The 22,233-nt window shown below is 34.7% G+C and overlaps 1 protein-coding gene across 1 annotated transcript; it reads right to left on the reverse strand.

Moving 5' to 3' along the window:
- Positions 1 to 7: 7 nt before the first annotated feature.
- Positions 8 to 22,125, reverse strand: LOC106051712 (WD40 repeat-containing protein SMU1). Its single transcript, XM_056025236.1, has 13 exons — positions 21,984 to 22,125; positions 15,117 to 15,183; positions 14,864 to 15,007; positions 13,653 to 13,805; positions 11,313 to 11,463; positions 10,949 to 11,037; positions 10,525 to 10,665; positions 10,341 to 10,436; positions 10,116 to 10,243; positions 9,894 to 9,995; positions 9,574 to 9,766; positions 9,330 to 9,482; positions 8 to 224 (listed from the first exon to the last, which is right to left on the reverse strand). The coding sequence occupies exons 1-13, from the start codon at positions 22,007 to 22,009 to the stop codon at positions 126 to 128; spliced, it is 1,542 nt and encodes a 513-aa protein (XP_055881211.1). The 5' UTR covers positions 22,010 to 22,125; the 3' UTR covers positions 8 to 125.
- Positions 22,126 to 22,233: the final 108 nt, after the last annotated feature.

Here is a 22,233-nt window from a genome sequence, read left to right on the forward strand (position 1 = left end):
CAAATAATAATAATAAGTCTAATCATTTTTTTTTTGGTGGTTTTATTTTTTCTTATACTAAATAAGCATATGAAGATACTATAGTAAGAACAATTTAAAAAAATAAAAGTTAGGAAAACATGATCTTATGGCTTCCACAATTTTAATAATCCATCTTCTGAATAAGTAGCAATTAGATTCTGATGTGGGTGGTGACTGATTCCTATGACATCTTTTTCATGAACCTGGTCAACAGAAGTAGGCAATTAGTAGTTCAACAGACTAAGTAATAATTATATATGTATAAATAAATGCAAAATACCATTCAAATCATCCAGTTATCTAACTTGAGATCTCTGAAACCAGTGAACAGATTTTGTACACAGGTCTCTAAGTGCTTGCCAAGAAATGATTTTGATACTCACAATATGATAGCGGAAATTTGCAAATAATTGCAAGCTTTTTCTTTAAATCTTTTAATTTAATTTTCATTTAATTGGCAAACTGGCAGCAGTACAATTTTTTGTTTCTTCTCTAGAACAGTGTTTCTCAAACATATTGTTCTGTGAGGCCTGAACAAGTGTAATAATAAACTAGTAGGCCACTACTTAAATTAATCTCTTTCTAAAAATATAAGCCAAGTGTTCCGTTAAATACTCAGATTGTGTAAAGTGTTCCATTAATAAAAAACATGAACATGAAATAGTATGAAGTGTGTGTGTGTGTGTGTAGAATAACTACAATATGAACTGTTTAGTCTAAAGCATTAAATAACATAATTCAAAAAATCCCAAGATTTATCAGAGTGAATATGAGGGCCTATTAAAAGTGTGTGCGTGTGTCTATGTTCATGGGAGAACTTTTTGTATAATACAGTTTATAGCTGCTTCTATCTACCAGTTGCGCATCTTTCATGTGTATAGCATGCTAAGTATGCTATGGTCCAATCTCTTTAAGACTAGAAGGCAAATTTAAATGAAATACCATTTAGTTCTAGATTTTCATTCAACATTACTATTTTTAGGTTTAATTTTAAGTTTCATATTTAATATAAGTATTATTGTTAAATTCACACACCAAAATGAACTCAGCAACTGGGAACCTTGTGCCTCATGTAGTTTGACAATTTTAGAAATGTCAGGCTTTAAATTAGTCAAATCAAGAAAAAGTTCTCCTCTTACTCATTGAGTTTGTGACACTAAATCCAGTTTCAACCATTTATGTTGAGGGAAATAATAAAACTAATTCCATTTTCAACCACACAGTTTTGGTATTAACAGCAACATTTCAATACAGCCATATTTCTGTTGGGCCTCCTCTTTTAAAATTCGTTTTACTGGTGACATAATTTTGTCACTCTTATTTTTTCAAGCAACTCAATAAGACCATTTGAATATCAGTAACAGATGTTTTAAAAAATGTGTCATCCATGTTTCAATGTTTAAATTGATTACATCCTAGAAGCAAGTTATTATTTCTTCATTGAGCATTGTTAGGTGAGTAAAGTAGCCTACATAAGCAAGTAACAATGAAGAATTTTAAATCAAATCATCTCATCCATATGTAAAAAAAAATTTATTAGTTGAAATTTCCTAAGTTGTTGCTTCACATATTTGGCCATTTCACTAATCCATCTTCAAATCAAAGTGTTACATATTAATACATTCTTCTTCTTCTTCTTCTAGCCAGCTTTATTGCTGCTGAGCTGTGAGCTCTTTTGCAGACTGTGCCAAGGAAAAAAAGTGTGCTGTTTTCTTCAGCTGTTCAGCACTGCCGTAAAGGGTGTTGGTTATGTTGGACTGTAGTGGAAGTAGGGTCTGCCTAAGGTGGATTAGGGAGGGGCATTCAAAGAGGATATGGTTTACGGTTTCAAAGGGGTGGGCGCAATGTCTGCAAAGGGGTAGTTGTGTGGAGTTTATTTTGTTCAGGTGGTAATTTAATAGTGGTGTGTGTCCTGTTCTTAGTTGGAATATTTTAGATTGTTCTTTGCCGGGGAGGAAGTTAATACTGTCCAGTTTGTTAGGCGTAGTCATTTCTCTGTACATGGCTCTGCCTGTGTTTCCTGATGCCCATTGGTTGAGCCACTCCTCTTTGTGATTGTTGACTAACATTGACCTTAGGGTGAGGTAGTTAACAGGTCTATCTGGTTGTTCCATAGATGAACCTGCCTTTGATAGCTTATCTGCCTTTTCATTTCCCATGATGCCAATGTGTCCAGGGATCCACTGTAGTGTAATATTGATATTTAATTTTGATATCATCTGGTGGATTATCACAATGAGTGTTGTCAACTCTTTTGGGCTGTTTGAGGTGCTGCTGTTAAGTGCTTGCAGAGTAGATTGGGAGTCTGTAAAGACAACAATATCTGATGGTGGTTGCACTCCTTCATATAATTTGTTTTCCACTGTCTGGAGTGCTATGGTAATTGCCTCAATTTCGGCTTGGAAGTTTGAGCAGTAATCACCACAGGGTGCGCTTATCTCAAAGTGTTTATTTTTAGGGAAGACCAGGAAGGCACCAAGACCAGCATTGATGGTAGCTTTGAAAGCTGATCCGTCTGTATAAATATGGATAGCTGTTTTTTGATAGCTTTCGATTGTTTCAAGCGTGCCTACTTTGAGCTCCAGTGGATTTGATTCTTTTGTTAAGGTGTTATTTAGTAAATGTGTTTTGATGGTTGGTTGTTTGTAGTTTAGTCCGGGTGTAATGTTTGAAAACCTGGTAATTTTTTCTCTGTTATTGGGTAGGTGGTGTTTTAGGGCTAGTTCGTCAGTAAGTTGGATCAGAGTCCTTTGCTTTTTTTGGTTGTTTTTCCTATTTCTCTGTGTTAGTAATTTATTTGGATGATCGTCCTCCAACCTTCTGTATCTCTCAATAGCTTCTCATGCTGCTCTGTTGCGCCTTAACTTAAGAGGTTCAATATTGGAGTCTATTTCACATGCTTCTGTGGGAGTAGTTCTCATACCTCCACTAATTAACCGCAAGGCTTGGTTTTGGATTGTATCTAATGATGATTGATAGGTTTTGTTGGCAGCTACTTGTATGGAGAGACAGTTATCCATTACAGATCTGACATATCCAGTGTATAACTGTCTTAAGGTTTTCTTTTTAAAAAAGCCTGAGGAAACACCCAGCCTACACTAAATATTAATACATAAGCTCATTAGGATTTTCATGCTTAGCAGTGAAAATGACGTTTTGTAAAGCTGGAATGATCAATTTGTAACCAATATTGAGACTTAAATGGCATTGTTGTTTTTTTTGCTCTAAGTTCTGCAATTTTGTAAGAGACCACTAAATCATCTTCAGCTTTTCTATTGTTGTTTTTTTAAATTGTTGGAATAGTCAAGTGTTTTTTTTTATGTACTCTGTTGTTTTTTTTTCATTTTGTCAGGATGCTTGCTATATGTTCATGAAGATTACTTGGTTTTATAGCGTCATTTTAAAATGTTTTCATGCAAAGTAAACACATGGGCATATGTTTATTTTGTGGCAATTCAATAAAATCAACGGAAAGATAAATAACAGCACACTGGCGAGTTTATTCTTTGGCAGACATTGTTAAAGTTTTCATTTTTAAATAAACATTAAATTATCCAATTTGTATGTTAGCTTAAAATTTCTTAATTAACCTTTACATAATATATTTTTGTCACTTTTGCTTGCAGTTAATGAAATAACATAGAAAATGGGATTTCACAGACTCCAAAAAGCAATCTATAATGTCACTAATTATAATTTGTCTAACTTTACTTCGCCAGTGCAAACTTTGAAGAAATTTGTTATTCTTTTTGTTTTAGAGCACCCCTAGTTTCTTCTTTCATCTCAAATAGCCCCATTAGTGCCCAGCACCTTCTACCGCACCTTTGGATCCCAGTGCCCCCCATTTTCGTGAAATCAGCCCAAGAGGGGTGTTTTTGCCCTCGTTGAAGACCACTGGTCTAGATCTATAACTGACGCAAAAAGACAAGCAAACTGTGGTGTTGCTTTCAAACAGTTCAGCTTAAATATAAATTCACATGTCAAAAGTGTATGTGGGACAGCTTCATGATTTTATTCCACATCCCGATACTAGAATTCAAATTAATGGGCTATAAGTATGTTGTGAGACATTTTAATGGAAGTGAAAAAAAAAGTGGGAGAAGCTCTGGCAACAAATTAACAGGCATCACAAGTAGATAACGTAAGAAGAGAGGACGTAGAGGAGAAATAAGAGTTAAGTGTAGAAGAAGAGGACAAAGAGGCTTCCTTCCACCCATCGTAACAGGCAATGTTAGGTCTTTACAAAATAAGATGGAAGAATTAACAGGTTGCTGTGAACATCTGTATCAATTTAGAGAGTGTTCCTTAATGTGTTTCACTGAAACCTGGCTCAATGATACCCGACTCTTCTGTTGATCTTGATAAATTTTACGTTTATAGAGCAGACAGAACAATTAATTGTGGGAAGTCAAAAGGAGGAGGACTCGCAATCTATATAAACAAGGAATACTGCAACGCCAATAATGTGAACATCAGGAATAAAATTTGTGACCCTAACATTGAACTTATGTGTGTCACACTTAGGCCTTACTACTTGCCTAGAGAATTCACCCAGGTGTGTGTTGTTGTTGTGTGCATACCACCGACGGCTGACACAGTGACTGCGTTGGAAATAATTTTTGATGTGCTTCACAATGTCCAATCAAAACACCCAGACTATGTTTGTAACGTAACTGGAGATTTCAACAACCTAAATATTGACAACACACTGTCAAACTATTGCCAGTATGTCTCCCTCCCCACAAGGCAGGGTAGAACGCTCGACAAATGCTACGTAAACATTAAGCAGGCTTACAAATGTAAAAGTTTGTTCCCACTTGGAGAATCTGACCATGTATTAGTCCATCTTATACCAAATTACAAACCTACTCTTAAAACTACAAAGAGAGTTATAAAAACGGTCATGATGTGGTCTGAAGAGGCTGTAGAAAAACTACGAGGATGCATTGGGAAATCTTTATTGAGAACTGTCCAGACATAAACGAACTAACAGAAACTGTTAACTCATATCTATCATTCTGCGAGGAGTTAACAATTCCAACAAAAACAATACAAGTCTATGGAAACAATAAGCCCTGGATGACCAAAAAAATCAAACACCTTACTACTGAAAAGAAAACAAAGTATAAGGCTAGCAACGAAGAGTTTATAAATGCTAAAAATAAAAAGGAAAACAAGAGCCCTACGTCAATTTTGTAACTGAGGATGAAGTGACCTTGTTATTATTGTTATTTAAAAGAGTAGACATAACAAAAGCTTCTGGACCAGACAAAATTAGTGGCAAGCTGATCAAGCTATGTGCGGAGCAAATTTCTTCTATCTTCTGTCATATCTTTAACCAGTCATTGCAAACGTGCGTAATTCCACACATCTGGAAAACTTCAGAAATCATACCAGTGCCTAAGAAACCAAAAATAGATTGCTTAAATGATTTCCGCCCAGTAGCACTAACACCTATTGTTATGAAATGTTTTGAAAAATATATGCTTAAACAACTTGTAGCAAAAGTCAATAACAGCCTAGACCCTCACCAATTTGCATACAAAGCAGCTAGAGGAACAGAGGATGCCATTCTATTGCTTTTGGACCAGCTTTATAAGCATCTCAATATACCCAAAACATATGCACAAGTCCTCTTCGTAGATTTCTCCTCGGCTTTCAATACCATACAGCCACATCTAATGATAAACAAACTGAGTAACTTAAATGTAAGCCCTTACTTACAAGCATGGGTTCTAAACTTTTTAACCCAACTGCCCCAGTATGCAGGGGTGCCACCCATGAGACCAAGTAAACCCTGAAACCAGAATTTCCAAATTTTACAAACCCTGAAATCATAAACCCCAAACTTTACCAACCCTGAAACGTACCGCATATACAATTTAAGGAACAAAATTTTACGAAGAACAGTATTAAATTACTACTAGATCTGTATCATAATATGCCCCCCATGTTTTAAATAGTAATCAGTAAGCCTATCATTATAATAAATAGAGTTTGTGTGTATTTATTGATAAAGCTTGTAATACAAGTTAAGAGGATTTAGTACAATTTTATATTAACAATGTTTGTAAACCCCCCCCCCCCCCCCCAAACACACAGTTATTTTAAATGATGTTCCTCTCTTAACATTTTTTCCCTCATTATTCCTTTGAAGCAGCCTACTTTAATCAACATTGATAAAACTGATTCCATCAATGTACATGCATGGACCTGTAAATCTATTGCAACAAGATAAAATTGATTTTGAGATTTAGTACAGATCTACTCCAAAATGAACATTAAGATTTAGTTTCTAATATTTAAATGTAGACCTAGTGACTAGAATGTGCTGGACTGCCTATACATAATTATAATTTATTTGTATAAATCTATTGACCAATCGATCTATTTTTTCTAGCCTTCAGGCGAACGCAAACTTACTAATTTAATTCTTCAATCATTGATTCTAGTTCTGATCTAAAAATGATGTAAATATCCTAAATCTAGATCCTACTTCTATAATAATCTAGACATAGTCTAAGGCTCTATGTCTATATGGAACCTATACTTATACAAATTTTAAAATATAAAACACGGAAAAAAAAATAATTTCTCACTCGTGAATTTTTTTTTCTTTTTATTTCTAGATCTAGGACTAGCCGCTCGCCGCTAGGTACGCGAGTAGATCTAGACTATATCTATACTAAATACAAGACTTTACAGTCTAGATCAGATCTAGATTGATCATAGAAATAGATCTAGACTCTAAATCGAGCCGATTCGAGGCGCGTTCCGTAGATCTAGAAATTCTTTATAGATCTAGATCTAGAATGTTTACACTTTTTTGTCATTTAAAAAAAAAAAAAAATACTGTACCGGTAAATAAAGCTTAGTGCGCATGCAAAGTGAAAGTCTCGCGAATAGCGAGATATGAGACTGGTCGATTTTGTTTAAAAATGGCGGCTCGCGCGATCGGAACTAACAAACTAAAATTAACGGGGGAAAATGACCAGAAATTTCGAAAAAATCTAAATCAACTAAAACCCTGGATTTTTACAAAATTGTAGAAGGCAAACCCGGAGGGGGGGAAAATCGGACCCCTCAAAACCCGGATTTCCGGGTTATTCCGGAAAAGTGGCACCCCTGCCAGTATGTTAAAGTCAACAACACCAAATCGTCAACTCGAGTACTATGTACGGGTGCTCCACAAGGTTGTGTTCTTTCTCCTGTACTATACACTCTTTACACTAATGACATAAGAAGCATCTATGACTCAGTTAAACTCATTAAATTCGCTGATGATGCTGCCATAGTCGGTCTTATTTCAGGAGACGAAACTCAGTATCGAAGCTCGATAGAAGAGTTTACAAACTGGTGCACCGACAACTTTCTAGAACTGAATGTAACAAAAACTAAAGAAAAAACAAACTATACGTGAACTGCAAATAAACACTACATTTATAGAACAAGTAAAGGCCTATAAATATCTAGGCGTTATCATCAACAACAAGCTTTCATGGGAAGACCACCTAGGAACTGTGACAAAGAAAACAGCCCAGCGACTCTTTTTTTCTATACAAACTCAACAGTTTTAAATTAAACAAGAAGATCCTTGAGACCAGGGGTGCCAACCATGAGACCAAGTAAACCCTGAAACCCGAATTTCCAAATTTTACAAACCCTGAAATCATAAACCCCAAACTTTACCAACCCTGAAACGTACCGCATATACAATTTAAGCACCAAAATTTTAAGAAAGAAGAACAGTAGTAAATTACTACCTAGATCTATGTCATAATATGTCCCCATGTTTTAAATATGTAATTAGTAAGCCTATCATTATAATAAATAGAGTTTGTGTGTATTTATTGATAAAGCTTGTCGTACAAGTTAAGAGGATTTAGTACAATTTTATATTAACAATGTTTGTACACCCCCCCCCCAAACCCACAGTTATTTTAAATGATGTTTCTCTATTAACATTTTTTCCCTCATTATTCCTTTGAAGCAGCCTACTCTAATCAACATTGATCAAACTGATTCCATCAATGTACATGCATGGACCAGTAAATCTATTGCAACAAGATATAATTGATTAGAGATCAACTCCAAAATGAACATTTAGATTTAGTTTCTAGTAATAGTATTTAAATGTAGGACCTAGATGGCTAGAAATAATACTAGAATGTGCTGAACTGCTTGTACATAATGTCATAATTATAATTTGTATAGATCTATTGACCAATCGATCTATTTTTTCTAGCCTCTAGACTCTATAGGTTTTCAGGCGAATGCAAACTTATTAATTTAATTCTTCAATCATTGGTTCTAGTTCTGATCTAAAAATGATGTAAATATGGTTATCTAGTTCATCCTAAATCTAGATCCTACCTCTATAATACTCTAGTCCAATATACTCATAGCTCTAGACATAGGCTAAGGCTCTATATGGAACCTATACAAATATTAACATAAAACACGGAAAGAAAAAAAAAATCTAATTTCGCACTCGTGAATTTTTTCTTTCTATTTCTAGATCTAGGACTAGATACGCGAGTAGATCTAGACGAGACCTCGCCTTAATCTAGACTATATCTATACTAAATACAAGACTTTACAGTCTAAATCAGATCTAGATTGATCATAGAAATAGATCTAGACTCTAAATCGAGCCGATTCGCGGCCCGTTCCGAATGTTTACACTTTTTTTTTTTAAATCTGTACCGGTAAATAAAGCTTAGTGCGCATGCAAAGCGAAAGTCTCGCGAATCGCAAGATATACGGCGCGACTGTACAAAATCTGCTAACATACGGAATAAGTTGTTGGCAAGGCAACGCCTCATCTAAACTGTTGCGAAGTCTAGAAAACATCATTAAAAAAGCATCAAAAATTACACTCACAATATTACCACATTTAAAGGAACTTTTTGAACAAACGTGCCTAAGATAAATCGAAAAAATCTTGGAAGACAACGGCCACCCGCTTTATCAGAACTACGCCAGGTTGTCGCGAAGTGGGCGACTGCTGTCAATCAAAACAAGAACGGAGCGGTACAAAAACTCGCTCGTACCTCACTCGGTTAGACTCATCACTGCCACTCATTGATCAGGGAACATGAAATGCACCAAGATACCTGTGTGTAGTCGCTGAATGAACTCTTTATGTTGTCTGTTGTATTTATGTGTATTTTTCTGTTGTGTTGTCTTTATATGAGAAACGAGTCCTTGTAATCACAACAAATTTCCGTAAGGATCAATAAAGCAGTCTTAGTCTTAATTATAAACAAGAAGTCTCCAGGAATGAATCAAGTGTCTGTAAAACTTACTGTTAAAGTTCTCTCCAACTTGCCAGTGGTAACACTGAAACAATAGAGTACCATGTCCTCACCCACACAGTAAATCCACTCTCCACGTGGTGACAAAGTTGCACAAACAAAGTCTCCACCTTCTCTCTTACCACTGGAAAAACTTCTAACAATCTGCAAATAGTTGGAAAAACATTGAATAGAACCCTCACTTGTAGCTGCTAGCAAAACTAACATCTAATAATGAACAAGCAATGGAGGCTACCTGTCCTTGGAAGTTCATAATAACAACAGTGTTGGACCTGTTGCATACAACAAACTGCTCAGCATTACGAGGTAAGATGTGAACACTGTGAACTGTGGTATCTGCACCAGAGACACTCCCAAGGGATTTAAATGTGTTTTGGCATTCTGTGGTTTTGACACTCCACACTTTGATGGTTCCATCAGAGCTGGCACTGAAATTGTAAAAACAGTTCAATATTTTGACTGTTGCAGACCGTCAGGAGAAATAAGTTGCTGAAAGCAACAGCATTTGTAATAGTCTTAAATAATAATAAACTTAAATAAATATCACTAATCAACCTGAGTATATGGTGACCATCCTGTGAGAATACAGCATCATTGACAAAAGAAGTATGACCTCTAAACTCTTTCAATGTTTTCCCAGACTTCATACCATGAATACTAAAGAAAACGAAAAATAGTTATTAATATGCACATTATGTATAATGATTTGACAAAACTCAATATTTTTTTAAAAAGTAATAATTGAAAATAGCTAAATAAAAACAAAAAATGATTAACCGGATAGTTTGGTCAAAAGATGCACTTAGAAGCTGGCTATTGTCTCTGGCAAAGTTCACACATGTCACTCCTTTACTGTGAGCCTTATCAAACTTCCTGAGACATTGTCCAGTCAGAATTTTCCATACCTATCAATCAGACCAATGGATTGTATGAATGTTAACAGTGTACAGCAATTCTAAGTACACAAAACTTTGGTGTCTCTACCTTACAACTAGCACTAACCTTTATTTTACCATCTTGAGCTCCTGTTGCTAACATCTCAGAATCTCTGCTGAAACTCATACACAGAATGGCTTCATCCATCATCATGAAATTATCCTAAGAAACAAGTTTTAAAGTTGACTATTGTCTACTCTAGCTCTACCAATTTAATAAAAGTAAACTTTAATAAGAAAAATATACTTGCCTGTGCTTGATATCTTAAATCCTTTCTGATTTTTCCAGTTGTGAAATTCCAAACTTCAACAAAGCCATCAACTGAACCAGTCACTAGATATTGGCCATCAGGAGAGAATCTAGCACATTCAACATGAGCTTTTTGGCCAAACTATAGAAAAAAATAATTGTAATTTAAATAATACTAACAGAGATTCAGGAGTTCACTGTGTTTATTATAAAATGTAAAACAAAGCCAATGTCACTGAAATAATTTTTTTTTTTTATTTCAAGCCTTCCTTGGTATAGCCTCCTCAAAGATCTGAGGATTATTCATGCAAAGTATCATCAAGAACAGTGTAAATTTTTTTCCTCAAATAATTAATAAATGTTAGATATAAATTACTAATGTAAACTAAAAGAAAGTATGTAAATCTATCTAGATGAGAATGTACCTTAATTTGTTTGCTCATCTGTGTAGGGTATTTCTCTTCTTCTTGTTCTTTAACAGCTGCTTTCCCTCTAAACACATCAATAGTTGTACCTAGATGAAGACAGAAACAGTAGACAATTGAATGAAGGAACAAAATTAGACACTTATTGGGACTTTGTACAAAGTGACAGAAAGTATAAATTAACCAATCATTGTCATGAACAATACAATAACAGGAAAATTCAATACCATACCAACATAGGACAACAAATGATTTTCGCAGTCTACCTAGACCTTAGGACAATAAGAATCCATGGGATAGCAATCTTTCTAGGTTGAAAACACTATATAAAACACTTTTCTACATCAACTATTTAGGATCCAACCTGGTGGAAGTAATCCTTGATGCTGTTGCCATTTCAGAGATTGTCCCAACAATGCTAACAATCTTGAAGGAGGGACAACATTCACTTCCACAGCTAATGCTTGAGCAATGGCAGCTCTTCTTTTTTCTTTGGTCTGTCCTTCAGGGTAAGCCTGAAATCAAGTCAAATGTATCAAATCAGATGTATAGTAACAAAAAAACAAATTCAGTTATAAAACAAATGGCGATGACAGTGAAAACTGCCCAAAGTAGTTTGCTTAGATATTTTACTTCTGCTTTATACGTCAAACAGCTAGTAAGTACCTGGCTTTAGGGTTAGGGAAAGAAAAGGGTTGTTGCAATGGCCACATGACACATTAACCATTGGCCAAAGAAACAGATGATCTTAACTTCATCTGCCCTATAGCTTGCAAAGGTCTGAAAGGGGAACTTTTACTTTTAGTGATTAGTATTACCAATATAACAGTAGCTCAAGCTCTATAGGCACCTGACCATAGTGACTTCTATAGGCCTTAAAAAAGAGAGAGATGGTCACTTAATAACATCTATTAGAGCATGCTCACACTAAACCATATCTTCATGACAATCATAGAATGTAAATGAATATTAACACGCACATGGGCGCCCGCAGGATTTTTTGCAGTGGGGTGCAAGTTGCCATATTGGCTCAAAGTCGTAGCTTCAAATTTTTTATTACAGAGAGTATTAAAGAAAAGAAATGGTGCCCCCCCATATTACACTATGCAATATTAAGTTCACTGTTAATACTTGTTTCATGAAATAAATTTAAACAAAACATGTGAACAAACTAGTTACTGTACACTTTGGTCAGTTTATCCGTGCGGCCTGTGCATCTCAACGGTCGATCAATAAAAAAAATATGCAAACACTGCCAAAAATGTAAATAATTTATTACTACAGAATTGCTTCCTATCGTCGCGATGGACAAGTCTGCTTGCAATTATGTTGCAATTCTTGAATCGTTTTAGGATGTAGACAAAACCGGTTAAACTGAGCATTATTATTGCTTGAAAAGCGAGACATTAATGAAGAAACTAACGAGACATCAATGAAGAAACTAACAAATCAAGATACGGTTCTGTAATAATCCCAAAATCCAAACATGTGGTTTTTGCTCAGTGTCTGACCACTGCGAAATCTCGACAGCACCAACTGAATACCAGGTACCAAGCGTATCTGCCAGCAGTAACTCCTTCCTCAAGATGCCATCCCTGAAGTGTTCCTAAACAAGGTCAAGTTGGGTTTTTAAAATACACCAAACAGTCAACAATCATCTTATAGTTGTGACTTAAAGCGCTAATAAATTCATATTTCTCAGTACATTATGTCTCCCACAAAAGAGGTAAATTTAGTATGAATGCTCTTGCTTGGGACTGTTGCAGAAGAAATATATATAATCTTCTTGATGACACCAATAGCATTACGTATATCTGAAAGGTCATTCCGGTCAATGATAACAAATTTAAGTCTGTGGGACGAGCAATGGACAAGGTCTGCTTTTGGATATTTTTCACGAATTCTTGCCAAAACACAGTTCTAAATGCTAGCCATCTCGGGACAGCCAACGTAACCTTGGCCAATTAGTTTGTCGATGTGAAAAATGTACATAATGTATTCGCTGACAATGGCGTTAGACACAGGCAGTGCGTCTCTATTAACAACAGTGACAAAACCAATGAATTCTTCTCGAGTACAATAGCCATCAATGAATCAAACGCTCAAACATATCTGTTCCGTACCTAAGATATCTGCAGTTTTATTTCCAAAATACCAAGAAAACGTAGTTAATTCATGCTGCAGCTTCTCATATATTTTGGTGTCTTGCTACTGTCAGTGGTCCATCAATACAAATTAACGTTTCGTCCCAGACAATGGCACATGAACAACTTTTTTATATCTCTTCTATCGTAAACTGGTGGACGTGTTTAGCCTGCTATTTATCAAGGGCTAACACCAAACGGAACTCTGCAAGATGTAAATGCATTTCATACAATTATAATGGCAACACTAATGACCTGTACATCTCTTTTGAATGGACAGAAGTAGTTTGTAGTTCATTACTTCTGATAGTAAAGTAACCCTTTCAAGCATGGCAATCTAAAGGGCAGATTCTGATAAAACGTGCTTAAAATATTGAAATCTGCCTTTTTGCCTGCAGGGTGGACCATTTCAGAGGCGCTTGTAAGTTTCCACACAAACTTTGTGTAATCTTCTGAAAGCATTGAAATGCAAATTGTTTCACTCCACCAAGTTCTCTCCTAGTTCAGATAAACTACATTAATATTAAAGTAAGCTAACAAACAAAAAATGTAAATCATACTTCACGTGGATCGAAGTAAGATCTAGCCAGCATGTTCTCAAGATGAATGTATCTGTCTGGCTGACTGTGTTTCATCATAATCATGGGATCTGTCTGACGTAGCAATGATCTAGCTGCACCAAGCTCTCGCAGCTCAATAAGTTCCAGCACAATCTAATTTGAAACATGAAGGAAGTTATAATAATAATAATGAGAAGAAAACTTTTTCTTCAAAAAGGTACAGCCTTCTTAAGGTCAATCACCAAGAGATAATAATAATGCTAATACCCACATAAGTTGTTGGTCTTTACTGAATATTCAGCTAGTTTGAATGAATTTTTTCAAACTCCAGAGTGTCCGAAATTAAAACACTATGCCATAATAAAAAGCTTATATCAACCCACTCTCTCTGGTACAAGGTACAAATCTTGTACACATCATTTCTCCCACTTCCTATTTTAGGATGAAGTTGAGACTTTGCACAATTTAATCATTGTTGATGACAATACGTGAATAAATCAAATAATTAACCAATTAGTCGATTAATTAGTGTTAATTTTGTTTTTATATAGAAAATGGAAGATAAATCTTGCAATTAAGAGAAATATGGCAGAAATTGTGCAGTTCTTTCTCTTATAATAAGCTTTGTTGTTGTTGTTGTTGTTTTTTTAATTATTTTTTTTTTAAATTTTGCTTGATTTTGTTTTTCAAACTAGCCAGATCTTGCAACATCAGCACTATTTCTTTTCCCATAATTTAAAACATCAGGATACTGAACATAAATTGTTTCATAAATTTTATCTATATTAATTCAATGTTATAATTTTCTTAAAATGGAAATTTATATCTGTACAAAGCGAAGTGGATTGTATATTAAAAAATGTTTAAACAATTCCTTAGAGATAAGAATACTGTCAACATTTCCATTTTTATAACGAATAATAGTTTGAAAATAAAGCTTATTACAATATATGATATATTCATATTTTACTTTTTCCTGTAAAAATGTAAACATAATGAAAGTACAATTCAATGGAAAATTATTTTAGTTTTTAATTAAAATATAAAAAAATGGATGTCTATCAAAAAAAAAAATGTTTTTTGAAGATATTGATATTTTCACAGACTAGAAGAAAAATAGTGACTTTCTGTTGTTTTTCTTCAGTAAACAAAAATATTAAAATATCCAAACTGCTCAATATTCTTTATAACCAAAAGAGTGGAATACTTACTTGACCATAAAGATCTACCAGTGTATTGTCAGGGAGCTTGAGTGTTTGAATAGCTTGAAGAACACTGTCCCAATGACCAGCAGTTATATCAGAGATGAAACTGTCCACAGACTCTACAGTGTTGAGTGAGATACCACTCTCTTCCTGTAGCAACAGTAGAACAGTCTTCAACAATAATTCTAACACTGGTTATATCAATATATAATAACTTAAGTAATGAAGGTTCCTTACAAATTTCCAAACATAACTTTACCTGTAGACATGATAGTGTCCTTAGAAGATTATTTTCTTTGAGGTACTGTTCTATAAGTCGAACAACACTAAAAACAAAACAGAGACTAGAACTATTTAAGTTAAAAAATAACATAACTTAAAATGATAAAATATTAAACATCATTTTAGGCTTCAATGCCATCAAAACAAACATTTAATAAAGCTAGTGTTAATGTGTTGCTTTTTTTTATTTAAAAAAAAAAGCAACAATAACAAAAATAACATCTATACTCTAGAGTAGCGGTCTTCAACAGGGGCGCTAGCGTCACCCCAAGGTAGGATTTTGTGAAACGTAGGAGGAGGGTGGTAATTATGATGTAAAAAACAAACATACAATACCATTATGAAAATAAAGAAAGAGAGAGAATACATATTGTTAGACACTTAATTTGTATTTTTAGTTATGTAGAGACACACCATTGTAGACGCATTTTGAAAGTGACTAGTGACGCTGGGGATTAGTTGGGTTGGAGGCTTCTTAGAGACAGAAAATCAGTTGGTGATAGGATTCTATAGGGTTAGAATGTATTTTATCGACAGAGACAGTGGCCTTTTCATGGATTAAACATTTGTTAAACAGTTCAACAGATTTCAGACTTGTCTCTTCACTGTTAAATCGATGTTGTCACGAACAAGAAACTCATACATTTGCAGAGTAATCTGTCATAATCTGACAGGCATCAACAGTTAACTACAAGACAGACAGGCATCCATCACAATATGTAGATTAAAATGTCACGTTTATTAAACATATATATGTATTTCAGTCTGTTTCTTCAAATAAGTCGTGTACTTTTCAATCATTTCAATAGAAATAGTTTCACCTTTCAGCAAAGTAAAATGACAAAAAAATGTTTTCACTTCCTTGCCTGGAGAAATGGGAAAGCTTTGTTTGAAAAAGGTTTAACGTGCACATACATTTCATATGCAAACAGCCCATGTTGCAATACTTGAGATGAAAAACATGAAGTCTGTCTTACACTCTTTCTTAGAAATATTAGTACAAAAAAAAAGTCACTGTCAATGTTCTTCAAGGAACATAATAATTTCTTCATTTAGATTGCATAATCTTCTCAATACCTTGCCCATGCTAAGTACTTCTCGGAACTGCCTGCGGTTAATACCCCTTGTTCTGATCAGTTGATCAATGAGATAATTGTGTCAATAATATTGTAACGAATCTCACTATCCAGGCTCTCTGCAAACTGCACCACACGACACCACCAACTTAAAGAACTTGACAACTCAGAGCTCCAAATAAAGTAATAGTTTGATGTAAAATAAATCACAGCCAATATTATACAGCTGGTAACATGTAACACAAGACTGTACAAATAAATCTCTCTGTTAACAACTGTACCGCCAAATCAACTCTTGCACTGGCCTCTCTGCCTCGTCCCGGACTTGTACTAAGCCGTTGTTCTGAACCTCCGCTCTTTAGATAGGGTCCCTGCTGGCCTTCTAAAACAGGACGGAACATCTCGACCGTTCTGGTTAATCACATGATCACATGTCTCGTGAAGCTCCTGAGCTCTATTCACTCTAGATATTTCTACAAACTTTGCCAGTCATCACAGTTGATCGTCTTCGCTCGTCACGGTTGACCGCTCGTTTAGCACTGGCCTGGGGCGATTTGCGTTGGCTGTCTACACACACCACTACCCCATCTGTGTCACCACCAGGTTTATTACAATATGTTTAATATTCAATGCAGCTTTGTGCCAACTATCCTGTTTAGATTTTATGGTTGGGATATTGTTCTTTAAACTAAAATTTATTTTTTTAAAAACGTTTTTTCTCAGTCAAAGCATGGGCTCCATCAGTTGTTACACTTATCTTGTTCCAAGCCAACCCAACACTTTTAAACAGCTCTTCACAACATTGAATAAATACTGGCCTGAGTTTGTGTCTTTGACTGAATGTTACGAAATATAGCCAATAAAAGAATAATCTTCGTTTACTTTTTAAAACGTTTTAGAATGACATGTATAGACAATGGTTCTTTAGCCTCTTCATAAGAATCAGAAAATTCAATAATTTATATAAATCTGGTTATTATTGTCTATTTTTAATATAGATCTATCATCTACATCAGGGGTGGACAACCTTTTTGCATCAAGGGCCGCATTAAAAAAAAATTGGGGAATGGGTTGTTGTTTTTTGCATATATATATATATAAACAAACTTACAACTTAGATAAGCTAGCTAACTGTGTATAATGTATTTTAATTCATATTTATACTGTATTATACATTCACTTTTAATTTTTTCACACTCCCGATTGAGGAATTACAACAAGAGTTAGCCATTTTTTAAACCAATTTTACTATTTAAGATAAATTGCTATTGACTTTTTTAATCACAACATTTCATCACAAATGTACAATCTTACTTAATGTGAAGTATTTAACTGTTTGCATTCGAGCATAATGTTCCGGAACTGTGGAACTACTAATTGTTATCATTGTGACTGCTGTCAAATTACATTCAGTCAGCAGCAACCTGTGATTACAATTGTTTAGTTTCCACAATAAAAAAATACTTGTTCACAGATGTATGCGGACCTAAATAATGTGAAAGCTTAGCAGCGAAGTTTTTTTTAAGTGTGTAAATGCAGCTTCTGGCACCCAAAAAACTCCAGCGAAAGCACTGACTGGAACTTCTCTTTCAGGTCATAATTTGCTTGGGAGTTATGTCCTCTGGAGCTGAATCAGCTTCTGCACTAAATAGTGTTATTGACATCTTAAAATTAGCTTTTTATAAATTCCACAATTAAGGAATTCAAATAAGTCTTGTACTTTTCAACCAATTCACTAGAAATAGTTACAACTTTCAGCAAAGGAAAATGACAAAACCTGTTTTCCCTTGCTTGCGTGGAGAAATGTGAAAGCCTTGTTTGAAAAGATTTAACATGCACTTACATTTCCAGACCTGCCTACCAAAAAAAGTCCAAATGCGTAACGCTGATAGTCAAAATGCGTATTTTGGCAAAAGAATGCGTAAGACTTAAGCAATCCACTATTTTGTCATATATATATATATAATATTAGATCTAGATGTCATGATTAGATCTAAAATCTAAATCTATATCAATACGACAATAGAGATGATATCTAGACTAGATCTGGATCTATCTATATAATGAATATAATCTACTCTAGATCTGGGCTCAAGAGTGTTACCGATGCAGTGGATCTGCTACAAACGTAGGTCTACTCCAAACTTTCGTAGGCCTACTTTCATCCTTGATCTATTCTATACTAAGACTAAGAATCTAGTCTAGAACTAGACTAGATGATAGTAGATGTTATCGATCTAGATCTAGTCAATCTAAATTATACTATGATACTACAACTAAATTGGATCTAGTCTAGTAATGTAGAGAATCATGACATAACGTAATGACTAGCTAGACCTATTCCTGTATAACAAGTTATCTAGATTCTAGATTAGATATCTACAATGTCACTCAATGTGTTTTGAATCGATAGCACTTCGATATTTTTTTCTATACAAATGAATACAGGAATCAGGGACTCAACATAGATCTAATTAATTTCTACTAATGAACTTACTAAAAAAAAAAGTCACGTTGGTGTATCAGCTAACTGACGGTACCAACCTGCCACTCCGTCACTCTTGCGTTCTTCATTTATAGACTAAATCTAATTGCTTTTAAGAACCAATCAACGTATAGATTTGGACACAATGTGTTCCCCCACCTTTTCTGTTCCTGACCCCCCCAAAAGGACGGCTTAGCGTGACCTCCGTGACCGCTCGTAAGCTAATCAAGAGAGGGGGAAAAAAAGGATATGAAATGCGTAACGCGACGGGTTAAATGCATATTTGCATACTGACTGCCATTTTTGGGAGATTTTGCGTAACGAATACGCATTTTGCTTAACGGTAGGCAGGTCTGCATTTCATATACAAACAACCCATTGCAATAGTAATAATGAAAAACATGAAATCTGTCTTCAACTCTTCATTAGAAATATTAGTAACAAAGTCACAGTCATGGTCCTTCTAGAAACATACAAATTTCTTCCTCGAGATTTTACATTCTTCTCATTACCTTGCCCATGCTAAGCCAGCGGATACTTTGGAATAATTTGTTTCTAAATTTTAAAATACTTGTCTGAACTGTGGTTAAGACACCCAACTTTAATAAGCATAGATGTACTGTATTTGCAATTAATAATATGTTGATATTTTATGCAGCTTTGCGGAAACTTTCCTATTAAGAGTTTATGAATCGGATATTCTTAATTAAAAAAAAAAAAAAAAAAAACTTTTTTTCTCAGTCAAAGATCAAGCTCCATCAGTTGTTACACTTGCCATCTTGTTCCAAGCATACCCAAAACTCAACACAGTTCTTCATAGCACTGAATAAATACTGACTAGAGATTGTGTCTTAGATTGAGTGTATTAAAGTATAGTATAGCCAATATACATAATCTTCATTTACTTGAAACTTTTTATAATGAGACAGTTTCATTCATTATTATAGAGATATTTAGAATTATTTTTAATAAATTGGATTTTTGTAGGTGTCCGCGGGCAGCATAAAACACACCAGCGGACTGCAATTATGTGGCCCGTTGGCCGTAATTTGCCCACCCCTGATCTAAATCCATTTGCATTTTTTAAATGTATAATGATAATCTATGTGGGCACACCTGATTTCTCATTTTCTGTAGGTGTCTGTGGGCTGCATAATATAATTATAAATTATAATAATATATCATAAATTCTGGACTGCCCACCCCTGATCTAGAGTAAGGATGGTTGTCGGACACGCTAAGCCATTCTCCTGCCATTTTTAAGTTTCAAAATTCATAACTCGGTAATGGTCTAACCTATGAATAAACTGATGGTGTCAATGAATTCGTCATCCTTTTGTCTATAAAAATAGCTATTTTGTAATGTATCACTACGCATAGTTAAAATTAGATCTGATGTGAAGAGGGGTAGGTTGGGTTTTCTGATGCGTAAAAGTTTTCGTCATGATTTTTGTCTCTGTAAAAGTTGTTGGCTGGTTTGGAGATTTATCGGACGCTTCAAAGGAAATAGATGTCTTCTATATATTAAACATGTTATTATTAAGACATTTCATCCTTAATTTTATTATTCTGTACATTAGCGCAACGACACAAGCCATATCACTTTTCCCACGCTCCACGCTTTCATTCTCGGCTTGTAACTGACGTCTCACCACGGCTACTACTTTGGGCCTAGCCTGGCTGGTCGCGCTAGGGGAAAAAATCGCCTCTGTTGGGGGGGAGAAGAGGAGGAGTATTCTCTCTAGTCTACCTACAGGGCACTTTTTTTCCCCCGTAGCACAGCTCAACTAGCGCAGTGCGTGCCTGTCTCACCTTAGCCTTTATGGTACCAGTCAGATTATTGCTAGTCTCCTGCTCTCTCTCTCTCACCTTTTTTTTTTTTTTTTAGAGCGTGTAATGGTATGCTTAAGAGACGTGGAAAAAAGGGAAAAAGGGGGGGGGGGGAGACTTCATGTAGTATACTCTCTTTTGATTTTGACAATCTCTTAGAATGTTGATGTTTCACACAATGGCCATTTAGCGCACCTGGTCGATCAATAATTATAGGCTCGAGGTCTACAATGATATTGCTATTGTGACTTTTTTTTTTCAGCTGCCCATTGATGCCAATTTATTATTGTATACATATGTGCACTTAAGTGCTATAACATTTGTACATATTTGTTGCATATTAAATGGTTTAAAATAAATGGTTATATGTTTTGCATACACCACATTAACTTTTTTTTTTATAAATATGTTACGAATTTTTTTTTGTGAAACATGTAACAAACACACACAAGAACACATACATAACTTAAATATACATTTTGTACTATATTATTTTAACAAACAACAAAATTATTCTTGTAAATGTTTAAAAACAAAACAATAACAATTTGTTTATTTCCCCATAAGTACTGTGTCAAGTTATTTCCCTTTGATGACTAGCGTCATATGACGATATGTTTTCTTATTCAGAAAGGTAAAACTTGTTGGCCACCCCCAATTACATATTTAAGTGGGAAAGGAGAGTCTGGGTTGTACAATTCATCTGTTTCTAGTGCCTATTTAGAAGCATTATATCTGGGTTTTAATTGGGTAATGCATCTAGGGGCTTAAAAATCGTCTTAGCTCCAGACCCTATCTCGTTCTTCCCCTTGGGAGAAAAAAAGCTAAGTTTTACAGTAGTCTACTTTGACCCCAGATAATATTACTTTCTCTCAATATAAAAGGGAGCTGTACGTGTCGGAAGTGTGACAAAATAGTCCATGCGCAATATTTATGCGGAAGTTGGGTAGTAAACATTCAAATAAAGAAGATTTAATAATAATACATCGAGGTGTCTGATATGTGAGACGAAACCCGGGTGTCCGACAAACATCCTTTACTCTATATCTATTTAGATCTACTATTTAACTATTAACTATTACTATCTCTAGATTCTACTAGACTTTAGTTTAGATCTAAAGACTAAAGTCAGTTGTGTGTACCAAGTGTACATTGTCACAGTGACAGTGTCACCGTCACCCGGAGTGTGTTATGTAATATTAATTTTAATTAGAATCTATTATAATAATTAGATCTAGAAACAAGAATCTATTTTCTCCATGACCATTGACCACTCTCCCTCCACAGTCACCACACAAGTCACAAGAGAAGTTTGTACCAAGTTTAAGTTATTTAAAGTTTATTTATTAAAAATATAATACAGTATCCAGATCAACTAGATATTATATAGATCTATAATATATAGACTCTATATAATCTAGATCTAGATTTACACTCTCTCTAGTCTACTTACTCAGCAGACTCAATTTCAACAGCCATTTTCTAAATATTTCTAAAACGTGGATTGGAATAGCTGTGCTTCTTTAAATATTTTTGTCAGGATAGTTGTATTCTGTTTTTTTGTTAATAATTATTGTTATTATCATCATTATCTAGCATCTAGACTAGAAATTAGAGTTTTATATTATAGTTTATCATTTTATCCTCTACTACCATGCATTATTTTTTTTTATTTTAAATCTAGATCTAGAATCTAGAGTAAT

This window comes from Biomphalaria glabrata, chromosome 4 (assembly GCF_947242115.1).
Source record: "Biomphalaria glabrata chromosome 4, xgBioGlab47.1, whole genome shotgun sequence".
Taxonomy (NCBI): domain Eukaryota; kingdom Metazoa; phylum Mollusca; class Gastropoda; family Planorbidae; genus Biomphalaria; species Biomphalaria glabrata.

Excerpts from the sequence above, each read along its gene's own strand:
- LOC106051712 (XM_056025236.1), bottom strand. The coding sequence starts at position 22,009 with ATGGCTGTTGAAATTGAGTCTGCTGA. Across the intron at positions 13,806-14,863 it reads TGGTAGATCTTTATGGTCAA|ATTGTGCTGGAACTTATTGA; the intron begins GTAAGTATTCCA and ends GTTTCAAATTAG. Across the intron at positions 11,038-11,312 it reads TCAAGGATTACTTCCACCAG|GTACAACTATTGATGTGTTT; the intron begins GTTGGATCCTAA and ends GTCTTCATCTAG.